The sequence below is a fragment of the Crocodylus porosus genome, unplaced genomic scaffold, assembly GCF_001723895.1.
Source record: "Crocodylus porosus isolate Cpor-Errol unplaced genomic scaffold, CroPor_comp1, whole genome shotgun sequence".
Lineage (NCBI taxonomy): Eukaryota > Metazoa > Chordata > Crocodylia > Crocodylidae > Crocodylus > Crocodylus porosus.
The window spans coordinates 15,717,607-15,733,084 of record NW_017728921.1 but is presented as its reverse complement, the minus strand read 5'-3'; the positions used below and the strand labels follow the sequence as shown (position 1 = coordinate 15,733,084).

The window sequence follows — 15,478 nt, the reverse complement described above, 5'->3', positions numbered from 1 at the left end:
CACCTAATGCCTCCAACAGCTCTCCAGGAGACACTGCCTGCCTGCTGTCTCCTTTTAAACCCTCTGGGCTGGTTTCCTATGAAGCTAATTGGGTCCAGCCATTTTAGGTGCCTCCCTATTAGCCCTCACCTTGCAGCATCAAAGCCCAAGGCTTGTTGATTTTTCTTGCAACCCCTAGATGGGGAACATGACCTTTCCCAGACAGACACTCAGGACTGTTGTCTTTAAAAGAAGACAATTATTACAAGCAATTCATGCTGGTGCCTGATCCAGTACAGCCCCATAGAGCCTTTGTAGCAGTGTACTGTTCAGTATATGTATCTGTACCACAGCAGGTTTGCATCTAATGCTCAAAAGCCTGTGTGTAACTACTTAACTGCATCATAAACTCATAATGGCTGTGCTCAGAGGAGGTTGTGGAGCTCTCCAAGTTGGACTGTCACAAGACACTGGCAGAACAACAGCTTTCACCTGCACAAATGCTGACCCTCCCCACAGGGAAAGGTTTGCTAACTGATCATTTCCCTGTGTGGGTCAGCACATTCCCACGCTGGCTGTGGTGCTTCCCGTTGCTTGAGCTACTCGCTGAATGACATGGGGCCCAGGCTGAGCATGAGCATTTCTCTGACTGGCAAGTTTGGAAAAGCAGGAGAGAGTTTTGCACCCTTTTGAGCAGCGTGCTTCTGCCAGCAAAGAGCTGTATCCTACCCACCCTCTGGCTTCTTCTTTAGGGCCCTCATGACAATTCATGTCTTTTGGCACCAGCCCTTAATTGTTCTCTTTTGCTTATCTGTGCATGCCAGGTGGCTTTGCTCTATCCATTTCCCCCTCTCTTTTTCTTTTGTGCATGGTTTAAACCAGCTCTTCAGGGCATGGAATAGGTTTCCTCATTCTTGCCTGCAAAAGGGCTATTCTCATCTGTTTCTCTTTAGAGTTAATGAATAACTTGACAGACTTGCGTTGGCAGTCCAGTGCCCCTCAGATCTTGCCCTGTCCCTGTGCGACTGATAGAGACATGTTGCTTTCTGTCTGTGTGGAAGCTATTTGGTTCCTAGATATTCACACATCAGTTTGTAATGCAGGTCCTGATCTTGCTGCTGCTGAAATGCTCCTTCATTTCTGCCCGTCATCATTTCCTTTTCCGACTTAATGAACTTGGCAGTGCAACAAGGCTCTTGGAGCAAATTGAACATACCAAGTACATCACCAGCACCAAAGAGGAAGGATCATACCCCTCAGGCTGAGTTGCTCTTTCACTCTCGACATGTGTTGCTTTCACTCTCAGGAAATCGGGCTACTTTTGGGAGGCCTTGCTGAGAAGTTTCTGCCTCTGGCACCAACTGCTGGGCCTGAGCTGCTCCTGACACTTCCCATCCTGAAGATGACAGCTAACCTGTTTCAGGAAATCCTGCTGAAGTGCCGGCACTGGGTAAGAACAGCTCCCTCCCCGGAGGGCTAAGGATAGACTAGGTTAGAGAATAATGGCAAATTAGGATTGAAGGGACCTCAGGAGGTCACGTCTAGTCCAAACCCCTGCTCAAAGCAGGACCATCCCCAGCTACATCGTTCCAGCCAGGGCTTTGTTCAGCCGGGCCTTAGAAACCTCCACAGATGGAGACTCGGCCACCTCCCCCGGTGACCCGTTCCACTGCTTCACACCCCCCTTGTGAGAATGTTTCTCGCAATATCCAGCCTAAACTTCCATCGCTGCAACTTGAGACCGTTGCTTCTCGTTCTGTTGTCTGCCACCACTGAGAACAGTGCAGCTCCATCCACTTTGGAACCGCCCTTCAGGTAGCTGAAGGCTGCTATTAAGTCCCCTCTCAGTCTTCTCTTTTGCAGACTAAATAAGCCCAGTTTCCTCAGCCTCTCTTCACAAGTCATGTCCCCCAGCCCGCTCACCATTTGTGTTGCCCTCCGCTGGGCTGTCTCCAATTTGTCCACATCCTTTCTGTAGCAGGGGGCCCGCAACTGGACGCAGTACGTCAGATGTGGCCTCACCAGCGCCAAGTAGAAGGGAAGAATCGCTTCCCTCGATCTGCTGGCAATGCTCCTACCCATGAACGGAGAGTGCCCCCGGCAGCTGGGGGGCCACAGCTGTGCTGGCGGCAGCAGGAGCCCTGCGGCAGTAAGCAGGGGAACTCCTACAGACACCGCCAGCACTGGCGGTGGGTGGGGCTGGGGGGAGATGGTGAGTGCCGACCAGGGGTTGGTGACCACCCCCAGGCGCCGCCAGCAGCGGTGACCAGCAGCAATTGCAGACCACCCACAGATGCTGCCAGCAGTGTCAGAGGTCGGGTGGCAAGCAGCAACCACCCAGAGGTGCGACCAATAGTGTCAGCGGCGACTTTTTGCAGGGGGTGCACCCCCTACGCATTGCCCCTGCTCCTACTAATGTAGCCCAGTATGCCGTTAGCCTTCTTAGAAACAAGGACGCACTGTTGACTCATATCCAGCTTATTGTCCACTGCAACTCCTAGGTCCTTTTCTGCAAAGCTGCTGTTTAGCCAGTCAGTCCCAAGCCTGTAGCAGTGCATGGAATTTTTCCATCTAAGTGCAGGTCATGAACACATACCCCATAAATGAAAGCCTTCAATAGCAAGCTACTCTGGAAGGGTTTTTACTACCTTGTCCCTACCAACCCTTGGCCAAGGCAAACGGGTGATGTCTCCCTTTGAGCAATAATTAAAACTGTGTACACTTCTGTCTTTTACCGCCCCACCTTCCTTTTGTCCAAGCAGCCAACCTGAATCTCTTTAATGGATATAGTTGATTACTTCAGCTAAGAGACAGCTATCAGGACTTCGTCAGTCATCCTCTGAGACATATTGCATTAAACCACTTCAGATGCACATAGTGTAGTTAGTCTCTACCTGACGACTCTTAGAAATTCTTTGAAAGGTCTGGTGTCCCTGAGATTAGGGGGTTACTGATGATTCCTCATTTGAGATAGCTGAATGGTTTAGTTGGCTTACCTGATCCCACGTGTTGGGAATTAGCTGCACCCACAGAGAGCTTTTCATTTCTCTGATGACCCTCCACTTCAGTGGGTCATCATACAAGCCAGCATGCTTGATTTAAGCTTGGAGCTGTGGCTCAGGGGGGCCTCCATCCCTTTACGTCTGGCTCTGACACCAACATCTGCTGTAACTTTGACTGTGTTTTTATATGCGTCTGCCTCTGTCTTCCCATCTGAAAATAAAATGTGTGCTTTCTGGGGCCCTTGGGAGGGTTGTTTCATTGCCAGTTGGAGCAACCTTTGCATGCAAAAGGTATTACAGGTGTTGTTCTGTCCTAGGGAGCTGTTGAAGGCTGCAGCATGGGATTCACCAAGTTCTGTGCAGCGTTGCTGAACCATCCTGATGCAGAGCTGCAAGCCATCCCAGGCACAATACTAGCACAGGTACCACAGCTATTTTCTGCTCTTGGGAATTCAGCCAAAGGATGCGACTGGTTCTGGACTCGTGTATTGGGTATAATTCTTACAATCCCCAAACCATCCAAATACTTCAGTCGTGATTAGGGCCTCTTGTCCCAGCACTGTTCAGACACAGAGGAAGGAACCATTAGAATAGTTGACATTTTAATCAATTTTAAGTTTATGTTAGAGTAGTATGGGTCTCAGGCCATACACCCCATGACCCATTTTAGAGAGGCATAAAGGGTGCACATTAAAGCATCAGAGACAACAGCTGTATTTCCCAAATCCCTTGCTTGGGCCTTGTGTACCCAGACAAAGTTCTGAGAATCCCTGGCACCTTTCTTGCTGCCTTTCCCCAACTCAGCCTCCAGACAGTGCCCAGAGACCTTGCCCTGCCCCCACCCTTCCTGGCCCTGTTGAGCCCAGGAGTTCTGCCCTGGTCATGGGGCAGACAGGCCACTAGCAAGTATCTGGTGCCCTTAAACACAGGGTTAGGAACTGGGAACTCCCAAACTTCACTCACATTCTGACCTCTTCATGTCACTCACTCTCTGAATCACACGCAATTTCTGGTGCTGACACCTGGCTTTGTTTCTCAGGGTTTGGATTTACTCAGTGGCCCCAGGAGCAGCTCCATTACTCGCCGAGCAGCTGGCTTCCCCATGCTCTTTCTATGCATCCTCACTGGGGAGGACTCCACCAGGTCACGGCCTCTGCTAGCTCACTGCATTCAGACTCTGCTGGTGCTGGCCAACACGCCTCTTCCCCAGAACTGGGACCAGACCCTGGACCTGTCTCAGGTGAAAAAGCTCACAGATTCAGCAGGAGAGCCCTGCTTCAGCTATGATAGCCAGCCTGGTGGCTTAGGTAACGATGCTGCTGATGAAGTAGGCATCTTGCTGACCTGTGATGAACTGTATGGGGATGGGGTCATTGTACTGCTTGTAGTATTCTTTTCAAAAGCAGAATACAGGCCTCTTGTGCACAGTAAGTGTCCCAATGCTTCTTACAAGAGTAGGGCTGTTGGCCACACTGAGACACCCGCCTCCCTTTCCCTTTTAGTTTAAACCAAAGGCTGCCTTCCTCTTGCTGCCCAAAAGTACCTTCTTGTCTTTGTTGCTTCACTGTCCTGGCCCACAACGGACCCATGCAGCTGTCTGTAGTATGCTGAGAACCTTTCCAGGGAAAGCTGCTTTGCAGCCCTGAGACGATGGCTCTTGTCTGCAGGTCTCTGCACTGCATGTGCTGCAAACCCTGGTGCGCGGCTCTGGCTTGGGAAACGCACTGCTGCAATACGTCACACCTATGATGAGTCTGTTCCTGAAGGCACTGGGCTCTCCTTGTTGGGCCATGAGAAATGCAGCCATCCAGCTCTTCAGTGAGTAACATGTTTGTAAACTATACACTGTGCGCCCGCATGCATCTCCTCATAATCAGTGAACCCCTGTGGCAGCCATACCTTGGCTCCTGTCTGCCCTTTAGGATCTTCTCAGAAACTAACTGGAGAGTGAGCAAGAAAAGCATGTGAGAAATTAGGGTGATGATAGGGTTGGGTGGGGGTGGGGATGAGTGTCACAGTTTGCCAAGTGCATAATCCAGAGCCAACCTTTGGGCGAGTTCTAAGCTTCATGACTTGTCTCAGTGTCCTAATACACACAGCGTCCTTCATATGCAGCCACGTCTGGGGTGGAGGGTGGCACAGCTGGAGAAGTGTGAGGTACTGGACAGGGACACAAGCCAACACATCAGAGGATCTTTACTGCTCAGCAGAATGGATGAAACCTTTTCAGAGTTTCTTTGCAGAGAGCCCCCAACACAGTTTCTGAGCCTCTTCTGCTCATTGTCTTTCAGGTGCCCTCACCACTCGAATGCTGGGTCAGAAGCGGAGTCGGGACGATAGCCGCCCCCAGGATGGGGTGAGCCCTCAGGCATTCTTCAGCCACTACCCCCAGCTGAAAGACATCTTGCTGGGGGAACTGCAGTCTGCTCTGGAGATGGAAAGAGAGCCCAAGGAAGGGAGGCTTCGCCTCTGCCCCTCTCTCCATGCTATCCTCACGCTCCTGGCAAAACTCCAGCCTGGTGCAGATGCCTTGGACAGGTAGAGAATATGGGGATAGGGCCACCTTTCCAGGGAGACAGGGGTCAGGCACATGTTTGGCAAACTGGGGTCACTGCTGTGTCCAGAGTGAAGTTAACATCTGGAGCTAGTGGCTTGGAGAGGCTTTCTTCAGCAACAGGGAAGGGTGCTGCCTTCTGTAGGCTTATGACATGGTGACACAGGATGAGAATCGTCAGCAAGTACAGCCACACGTCAGGGAGACACTGTCCTAACCCAGCCAATACAGAGGAGTAGAGCCCAGGAATAAAGAGATTCCTTTCCTAGTTCTTAATTTAAACTCCATCCAGTGGGGAAAATAACCAGCAGGGGCCTAATCTTGTGTCCTGCTATGCCTTTACTCTGCAGCATCTCTACCTGTTTTCTGGAGCCCCTGCTTCAGCTTGCGGGAAACCCTATCTATGCTGTGCGAGCCATGGCAGCCAAGGCTTTGGTTCCTGTTGTCCCTGCCTCTGAATACGGGAGCATCCTGCTGCGGTTGGCTGGTGACTTGAATAAGCCAGGAAGCATCTTATCTCACAATGCCCTCCATGGGCAGCTCCTCCAGATCAGGGCTGTGCTGGCTCAGGCTTTGGCCATGAACTGGTGAGTGAGTTTCCATTTGTCTTTCCTTTACAACCTCCAGTTCCCTTGGCTGTAGGATGAGCCTTGTGATGCTGACTCCAAAGCCAGGCTAATAGTGTGGAGGGCCTAGTATGGAGATGGCCAGTGTAACATTGAAATTCACATCAAAGCAGTACTTGCCAGCCAGGCAGACTTGCAGCTCAGCTGGTGACTCCCTTCCATTGCTTGTGGCAATCCAGCATTTTGGGAAACGGTGCACATGGATATTTATTTAAAGCAGATCACGTTTGAAGTGTGCTACAGAGTAGACAGTGCAGGAACCTGTATGCTGATGACATGTTCTAGCTGAGTGCAAGGGTAGGTAGAAGGTTTGTATCACATACCCAAGAAACAAGGGAAAAGAAACCATTAACAACATGCCTGACTCAGGCAAGACAGGCTGAATAGTTAAGGCAATGCCCTCCTCCCTCCCAAGAGGTTGTAAGGCATAGGTCTGCAGGGAGAGGCAAGCCAACACACCTACATCTTAGTCATTTAATTGTTGAACAGTAACCATTGTTGTTGGCATCTGCTAAGTTCTGCCACTTCCTTACAGTTTGTCAAGAGATGCCAGGCTTTCCATTGCTCAGCAGATAGAAGGTCACGTCTGGATGGTCACCCCTGCACAGCGGTGCCCCCTGATTCGCTCTGCCTACCTCCAAGTAATCTCCCTTCTGGTGGAAACCTGCACCCAGAGTTTTGTAGAGCATATCCAAAGGATTGTGACCAGTGAACTGGGCAGCCTCAGGCCTGGGCAGAAAGCAGGATCTTCTGATGTCCAGGTATTGTCTTTCCTGAGGATATACTTGTTGTGACTGAGTGGAAACACAGAAATATGTCAAGCATGAGAAATACACTATCATGTTCCAATTACAAACCAGCCCTGCATATAAGTTGACCCCACATTTTCAGGCTCCATTTTAGAAAAAGCAGCTCCCCACCCTTCAGATGTCAACATGTTCAAACGTTTCTGTGAGAGTGTCACAAATTAGGCGGATTATTTGAGACCTGCTAATAGGCTGACCCTGTGTTTAAGTAGAGTGCAATCTGTATTTGTTTTGGGGGAAAGACTTCAGCTTATCATCAGAATCATACAGTACAACAAGAATAAGTTCCTAGCACAGAGTCCAACTGTCAGGGGAATCATTGACCACTGGAAACTCTTTGTTGGGTGTGGATTAAAGCAGAGGAATGGGTTGTCATCATCACTCTCAAACTCAGGGGGTCAGAGCATGATCTGTTGGGAAAGAGAACTGTCCAGGAATCAGAGAGGATCATAGAAGATGAGGGTTGCAAGGGACCTTAAGAGGTCATCTAGTCCAACTCCCTGCTCAGAGGAGGACCATCCCCAACTAGATCATCCCAGCCAGCACTTTGGAGGATCTCCTGTGTTTTGTTCCCAGCTCTTTGTGCAAGTTTTCTCGGTCTCACTTTTCCTATCTGTACAATCAGAACAGTGCCTGTCCACCTTCCTGTGCTGTTTTGAGGCTTAACATATTGATGTTAGAAATGCTTTTAAATAAAAAGTTTGCACCAAGGTTACAGAAATGATGACTTGGTGCAGTTATTTCATTTAGTGCTTTTATTACCTGAGCAAGCACAGAGGTAGGATACTCAGAGCTAGTCAATACCAGTGGGATCCTCCCCCATTCTGGGGATCTGGGACCTTCATTCAGAGCATGTGAATGGCTGTTCTGCTTTTCTGCCAGATCGGCTCTGCTGTGTTCCATCAAGTTATCGCCTGCTTCCTCTGCAGCGAGGCAGCAAGACTGGCTGGCACTGAGAGAGTTGGCGCAGTCTGCTCACTCCTTCAAGAATCGGATGCTGATGTACAATTAGCCATCTTGACCTGGGTGGTTGAAAGGGAAGAAGAAAGGTGCAAGGAGTTGGAAAAGGCTCTCCGGCAAACATTACTGGTAAGTGAGGCGTTGCTTTAGGCCTTAAGTCAGAGCGGACCTACAAGCCCTGCTCAGTGTTAATGTAAATGGATCCTTACATTGAGGGACAGATTGGGCATCCTGAATTTTGACGTACTCGTCTAGTTAGAGGTTCCTAAAGCACCATCACCTGTGGTGCTTTCTAGTCTTACTTTGATGGGACTTTGATACCATGTCTCCAGAGCTGAGTGGCTAGAGCATTAATCCACTGCTCCTCCTAGGCTCCTGTTTAGCTGTTTATTTATTTTCGTTAAAAGAAAGAAAAATGTCTTCTCCCAACTCTTGAGTTTTACTGGCTTTTTCAGTGGGAAGGTCTGACCCCTTTTTTCTCTGGAGGTTAAGCCTGCACCTTCCTTCCCTTTCTTAATTAGGACAACTTATGGTCAGCACTGCAAAATACAAGGAACAGAGAGGTCCTGAAGTCATATCTGGAGGCTTTGATGCATCTTCACAGAAGTCCTACATCTCGGACCCAGGTTGTTTCCCATAAACTGTTGGGGTCTACATCAGCATGTGTTGGTGTCCTGTTGTCTATGGCGGAAGCAGGCTCTTCTGGGCCAGATCTCATCTTCCAGGCATTGTGCGTGGCTAGCTTGCTCTTTGTCCTGGGGTAAGTAGATTCTCAGGACTCTTATCAGCCTTTTCACTGAAGCAGCCCAATGGCCTGAAGGCAATAGAAGTTTTGCCACAGGGTTTAGGAGGGGCAGCACAGAGCCCTTATGGGAGCAAATACTTCTTGCTGTTTCCTTTATGCTTTTATCCTGGAGGTTATTGTACTGTTACCGGGTTTGCAGTTCTACTCTCTTGCTTGAGTTTTTTTGGCGATTTGAGCCATCCCAACTCTACCTGCTTGACTGGAACAAGCATTAGCATTCTGGGCTGCATGATGATGGGGCTGATACTAATTTACCATCTTCACCAAAACAGGAGGGTTAAAAACAGTGAAAACAAGGACATTGTTTCCATCCTCTTTGTTGTACTAAAGTTTTCCTCATCCTTCATTCTTTTATTCACTTTGGCAGTCTTTTGTTTTGCTCCAGTGCCAAGGGACTGACAACAGCTTCACTAGTACATAGCCAGAGGGAAAAGATGAGTTGGATAGAATAAATGACCTAAATCTGACCTTGAACCTTCCTTCTTTCTCTGTTCTGTGACAGTTCCAAACCCAAGGATGATTCCCTGCTGGAGCGATGGTGCCTAATACTTGAGCAATACAGTAAATCTGTTTCTTGTGAGGTGCTGAGACTGGGAGCAGCAAGATCTCTCAAGCTAGCAGGAGCTGATATGGTGCAGAATGCCCTGGAAGGCTTTTGCCCATCTCTTACATCAGTGGCTGTGCGGTATGTAGCCGATACCACTTATCCCACTGGCACGTACATCAGGCTTTCCTTGCCATCAGCCCCTTTCCTGGACTACTGTTAACACCCAAAAAACTCTAACTTCCTTTTCCCTCTGAGTACCCCACATTTCCTCTCTGCATTTCTCAGCTTGGGCAATGAAAATGTCCTACTCAGTTTCACATGAATGGCTTCCTGTGTTCTCTACCCTCACCATAGCCAGTTGTACACAGTGTAGGAAAGGTTAAATTCAAACAAAATTACCTGTTGGGATTTGAATAAAAATTTCTGAAACATTTCTGTTGATTTGTGTCACAAAACAAGACGCTAACAAACTCTTTCATGGCATCTGTATAGAAATACTCAAAATAATTTGTTGTGGGTGCTTTGGCCGGAGTGACAGTGGTGGCAAGGTTACAGGAATACAGCATGTCCTCAGATGAAAAGGCAAAGATAGCATCTTTATTAAACAATCTCCAGAGGTGGCCAGTTACCCCCCTGACCACTCTTGTATCTGCCTTTCCCTACTATGCAGCTGTTTCCTTTATTTCTTTTGAATATAAACTCTTGTAGACAGAGCCTGTGGCTTTTGTGTAGGTAAACACACAACGCACTGCAAGGCCTCCCAGAAGCAGGAAAAAAAAAAAGACCCTCTAAATGGTTCAGCAGGACTTTCCTGTTAATTCTTCACAGTGAAAAAAACAATTTATCCCCCAGCATTGTATTTATATGGCTTAAGAATGCATAGTCCCTGCACTGTGGAATGCCATTTGCTTTCTTTTTCCACTCAGGCTGATAGATGTGGGCATTTACCTGCTACAGGATGAGGTTCAGGAAGTAAGGCGGGAAGCTGCAGTCTTTGCCAGCTATGTTCAGCAGGTCTCAGGAACATCACCTCAAGAGAGTTGTGTCTTCATCCAGGGTAACAGAGGGCTCACGTGCCTGCTACAGCTTCTCCTGGAAAAGTTTGGGGGTCACCAAAAAACCTTTGATGTTTTGCTGTGCCATCTCCCCCAAGTAGATCTCAGCAGCATTTTGAAAGAGCTGGAGGCCAAGAAGTGAGTAGCTATGATCATAAAATTGTTGATAAGGTCAGATGCATGCATGTGCATAGGATCATGCACATGCACATGCAGTGCATCACACACACAGTCCATGTGCCTGAAGTTCTGTGTTCATAGAATCATAGAAGTGGGGTTGGAAGGACCTGGTAGATCTTCAAGTCCGGCCCCCTGCCTGGGCAGTAGAAAAACTGGGCTCAAATGACTCCAGCCAGGTAGGCATCAAGCTTCTTCTTAAAGACCCCCAGGGTAGGAGCCAGCACCACTTCCCTTGGAAGTTGGTTCCAGATGCTAGCCACCATGACAGTGAAGTCGTTTTTACAGATGCCTAATCTAAATCTTTACTCTCCAACAACTTGGGGCCGTTATTCCTTGTTATACCAGGGGGCACTCGGGGAAACAAGGCCTCTCCCAAACCCTTCTGGCCCCCCCCAGTGAGTTTAGAGATGGTCACCAGGGCCCCCCCCGGCCTTCTCTTGTGAAGGCTGAACAGGTTCAGCTCCCGCAGTCTCTCGTTATAGGGTCTGCCCTGTTGTCCCCAGATCATGCGAGTGGCCTCCTCTGGACCCTCTCCACGTTGTCCACATCCCTCCTGAAGTGGGGCGCCCAGAACTGGACCCAGTACTCCAGCTGCGGCCTGACCAGTGTTGCGTAGAGGGGGAGGATCACCTCCTTGCTTCTGCTCGAGATGCACCTGTGGATGCAGGACAAGGTCCGGTTAGCCCTGCCAACCGTGACCTCGCGTTGTCGGCCCATGTTCATCTTGGAGTCAATAACGACTCCAAGATCCCTTTCTGCCTCTGTGCTCTCAAGAAGGGCGTTTCCTATCTTATAAGTGTGCTGCTGGTTACTACTGCCCAAGAGCAGCACCCTGCACTTGTCACTATTGAAACACATCCTGTTTTTGTTAGCCCACCCCTGCAACCTATCCAGGTCTTGCTGCAGGCTTTCCCTCCCTACTGTTGTGGCCAAGAAGGATACAAAATAACTGAAAAGGAAATGCATCTTTGTGCTTCTCCTATCCTAGATTCACTTCACTCTGGTCCAAACTCTCAGTATATAACAGAGTAGCTGTTCCAACTTTCTCTGTCTTAATAGCTTCAAGGGGCTGATACAGACACTGGGGATTGCTATGGCAAAGGAAGCCTTGAGCATGCCTGATTTTTCCCAGCCATGTCCCCCCCATATTGGCTCTAGACATAAGAATGCTTCTATGATGGTTCGGTGCAACAGTAGTAAACCCATATGCTGGAGCAATCTGCCCATCATTAGCTATGCCAGCAGTGCATCACAAAGCAACTGTTACGTAGATAAGGACCAAGAAGCATGTGTCTCCAAGATGCAAGGAAAATCAGAAAAGCTTTATCAGAGAGACCAAATGACCAGTCTCTGATATCCAGCTTAAAAACATGATCACTAGTTCCCTGTGCACTAGCAATTCCAATATGGAGGTACTCAGTCTCCTCCCAGGAGCCATTGTCTCTGAAGAGAACAAATACAGTGTGGTTTTCTCTATCCCCAGGCGAAAAACCATTTCAGTTGGTATTTTAGAGGTTTCAAGGAAGAATTGCTTTGCTAAGAGCAGATGCAAAAATAGGCGCTGCAAAAAGACTGATCACCTTAGGTCAAGTCCTTGATAAAAATTTCCAAGTGGGATTTAGACCAAGCAAGAGAAGAGGGGCCAGGGCTAGGAGCCAAACCTGATTCCTCTTTTGCCACAGTTTGAATAAGCAATCCTCAGGCAAGTCGCTTTGACCATGATTCTCAAACGCAGATGCCAGAGGTCAGGCAGCCAAGGTCCATTTTTGAGCACCATGTCCAAAGTTTCTTTCAAGAGGCTGAATACCCAACTCCCAGGACTTCACTGCTGGCTGTGCTTCCTCAGCACCTTGCACCTACATTTGATCATCATGGCTTTGAACACAAGTCTCTCCCAAGGGAGCTGTTCTGAATCCCGACCTGATGATGGTATAGGGTTGTGACAACTTGCTCTACAAGTGCTCTGTGTTGTTAGCAGCATCTTCAAGCAGTAGGAGGGACTCATCCTCCTAAAAAGTAGGCCTCTAGTCTTTCAATGCCATAAGGAATTGAAGCAGCAGCAGGACTGGGAAATACAATAAATGCAAGAGGTCCACGGTCTTGTGGGGTTTAGTCATATATGTGAAAATCCCCACATAGTGTTTGTCTGGTTATACAGCCCCCACTGCCTCAGTATCACATCAACAGGTCATTGTGAAATTCAACAGTAGCTTCTGTGTGTATGGTGGAGAAAGGAACAGATGGATCAGACCCCACACAAGGTTCACCATGGGATCTGGCTTCTCTTTCAGAGTCATCAGTCTGTATAAGGAGGATGAACCAAATGTTTTTGCAGAGCCAGCTGTCTTATCCCGAATACTGCTCCCCTTCCTCCTCCAAATGCTAGACGGTGTGTCCACATGCACCCAGCTTTGGGAGTCTGTGTTACACTGGCTGAGAGCCACTGGTCCTGGTATCTTACACAATTTGCAGCAGTGCAAGCACTGGTGGAGCCAAGGTATGTAGCTACACTGGCAGAGCATCTAATTCCCTTTCCACAGTGGGCTGGCAGGTAGCCCACAGCACGTATGCAACATCCATTCAAAACATACAGGCTCCATTATACGCAGGGCATACATGATGCACCAGTCCTTTCAGTTCTCTAGTGGTGGAATTATAGCTCTAAAAGATGGAGTAAGCAGAACACAAACTGGTTTCTGACCAAGCTTTCCAGAGTTCAGCTGCATCTTGTTAACAGGCCATGAACAATGCTTTCAAGGATATATGGGCTTGGAGGCTTTGGTTACTTGGGAATTGCATCTCAAAATCCCCCTACTGTTACCTCCATAATCAGTTCTCTGCCATCAGCCAGGAAACATGCAGTAGAGTCTGAGTCCTAGAGCTATCTGGCTGCGCCCGATGTATCCCTGGGTACACAGAGGCAAACAGCCAGTGGAGCTGCCAGGCTCCATCTTATATACTGGAGAGTTTTGTAAATGAAGACACTAAACATACCAAGCAGTATAGGACAGGCTTAAGCACCAAATCACATCTGGGTGATGGTGGTTCTTTAAGAGTCACCTGTCCTTGAACAAAGCTAGTGGTCTATTGGGGGAATTTAGAGTTACTCCTTGTCCTGCTTTGTAGGTTTCTCATTGGTAGTTCAGCTTCTGATACAGCAGCTCTCTCTGCTTTCACTGTTGACGCATGAATTAGGTTTGTCAGTTAGCAGATTGCAGGAGAGAAACAGGGCTGTAGGATGGGGATGTTTGTCATCCCATTTGTCCTCACAAGTGACTGATGTGCACAGGTAACTGATTAATGTTGTGTTTTTTTCCTGCTCCCTGTGTTGTAGATGCCATTACACCACTGCACATGAAGGCACTGGCATGTGCCAAGGTGCATACTGCCACCACCGTGCTGCTGGTGAACGCAAGGCTGCTGGCTCGTGCTCTGGAGACTCTGGAACAGACCAACGCCAGCGCTTCCGAGATCAGCTGCTCTTCCCAGGAGCTAAGGCAGGAGCTTGTGCTGATAGAGCAACTCCTGGCTCAGCAGGGAATGGCTCCTACTTCCACCTTACTCCATGGGGCAACAGATGCCAGGGCTTTCTGATAGTCCTTTGTGACAGGACAGTGCTGTGCTGTGTCACCAAGAGCCTTAGCGGAAGTGCAGAGTGCTGTGTGGGTGCTGTACCGTGTGTCTGTTCTGAGACACTGCTGGATCTCTGCTCTGTCCTCTGCTGGTAGCCAGCCAGAGTGGTTAATTAACTGACATAACTCAGGTAACCCCAGTTCAACAGGCAGGAAAGGGTAGTGCTTTGAGGGCCTACTATCTGGAATAATTTTACCTTCTCCTTATCTTAAAGGTATCCCAGATCAGACTTCTTTTATCAGCCCCGTGTTCCTTGCATCAGACCAGGATGTGACAGTTTTCAGTTCTTCATTAGGAGCAACCTTATAAAGATCTCCCAACAGTACAAAATTTTAGTAAGGTGTCGGCCTGAGCCTGTATTCCTGCTCTTCATAAAGAGCTCCAAGTGCCTCCTCGGTGCTCCCCAAACTCCCACACAGGCTGCCTTCTGTTTTCATGAGAATAAAGCAAGGTACTCCCCAAGGGACACGGTCATTTCCAGCTCTGATCCATCTACTCAGCTGAACTTACTTTTTTTAAGTTTCTGAACTTACAGTTTTTAACCAGGAATTTGTCTCCTGTTATAAGGAGCCACTGAATAATGTAATAAACTCTAGCTGCCATGGATTTTATCATGCATAAAGAATCCCAGTCGGGCTCATATTTTCTTCACTATTATAAAGCGTTCTGTGGGCTTTCTGTTTTAAAAGGGTTTCAGTAAGTTAGCAAATGCCCTCTGATCTCCCAGGGTCCAGACACATTCTTAGTTTCAGCTTCCTTTACTCAGTTCTCATAGTCTAGTCCAAACTGCTGAAGCAATGACCTTCTGGTACCAGAGACTTCATCTTGTGCAGCATGTGCCTCCCCAGTACAGCCCCTTCTCCAGAGTTACATACACACAGGATAGTAGATATTTTACTACTTGTACTCAGCAAAGCCTCCAACAGCTTTCCTTTGCTTCCCACTTTGTGGAAAGCAAAGGAATCCTAGCTTCACCGACAGCTTTTATTGAAATACAGATACTACAGAAAAGTAAATACCTGCTGCAGAAGTTGACCCATCAGTGCTATTGTTTTATGCATTGATTTACATTTTAAGGCAACAGACATGGCAGATAAATGTTTTTCTCAAAGTCTTTTAAAAATAACATTTATTGAGCTTTGAAGTGTCAGAATTTCTAACTGAATGTAAATTTTAGGCTAATTTCCAGTGAGAACTGCAGGGCTCCAACACTTCTCACCTTTACAGTGAACTCATCTGATTGCTGTAAGTTTCATAGTTTTATACTTAGTAGGGTGGGAAGGGCCCTGAGCAGATCATCAAGTCCAACCCCTGCCGTGGCAGGAAAGAGT

At 48.2% G+C, this 15,478-nt stretch overlaps 1 protein-coding gene across 1 annotated transcript in view; it reads left to right on the top strand.

Annotated features, from left to right (window-relative positions):
- The window catches only part of LOC109312802 (thyroid adenoma-associated protein homolog), a 34,106-nt gene extending 18,924 nt beyond the window's left edge, over positions 1-15,182 (top strand). Inside the window, exons 18-30 of the mRNA XM_019539095.1 lie at positions 1,286-1,429; positions 3,299-3,403; positions 4,021-4,221; positions 4,649-4,799; positions 5,273-5,519; positions 5,886-6,122; positions 6,697-6,922; positions 7,850-8,056; positions 8,449-8,687; positions 9,235-9,417; positions 10,206-10,472; positions 12,806-13,011; positions 13,849-15,182. Coding sequence (XP_019394640.1) covers positions 1,286-1,429; positions 3,299-3,403; positions 4,021-4,221; positions 4,649-4,799; positions 5,273-5,519; positions 5,886-6,122; positions 6,697-6,922; positions 7,850-8,056; positions 8,449-8,687; positions 9,235-9,417; positions 10,206-10,472; positions 12,806-13,011; positions 13,849-14,108 — 2,673 coding nt within the window. The 3' untranslated portion in view covers positions 14,109-15,182. The remainder of the gene's footprint in view (positions 1-1,285; positions 1,430-3,298; positions 3,404-4,020; positions 4,222-4,648; positions 4,800-5,272; positions 5,520-5,885; positions 6,123-6,696; positions 6,923-7,849; positions 8,057-8,448; positions 8,688-9,234; positions 9,418-10,205; positions 10,473-12,805; positions 13,012-13,848) is intronic.
- Positions 15,183-15,478: the final 296 nt, after the last annotated feature.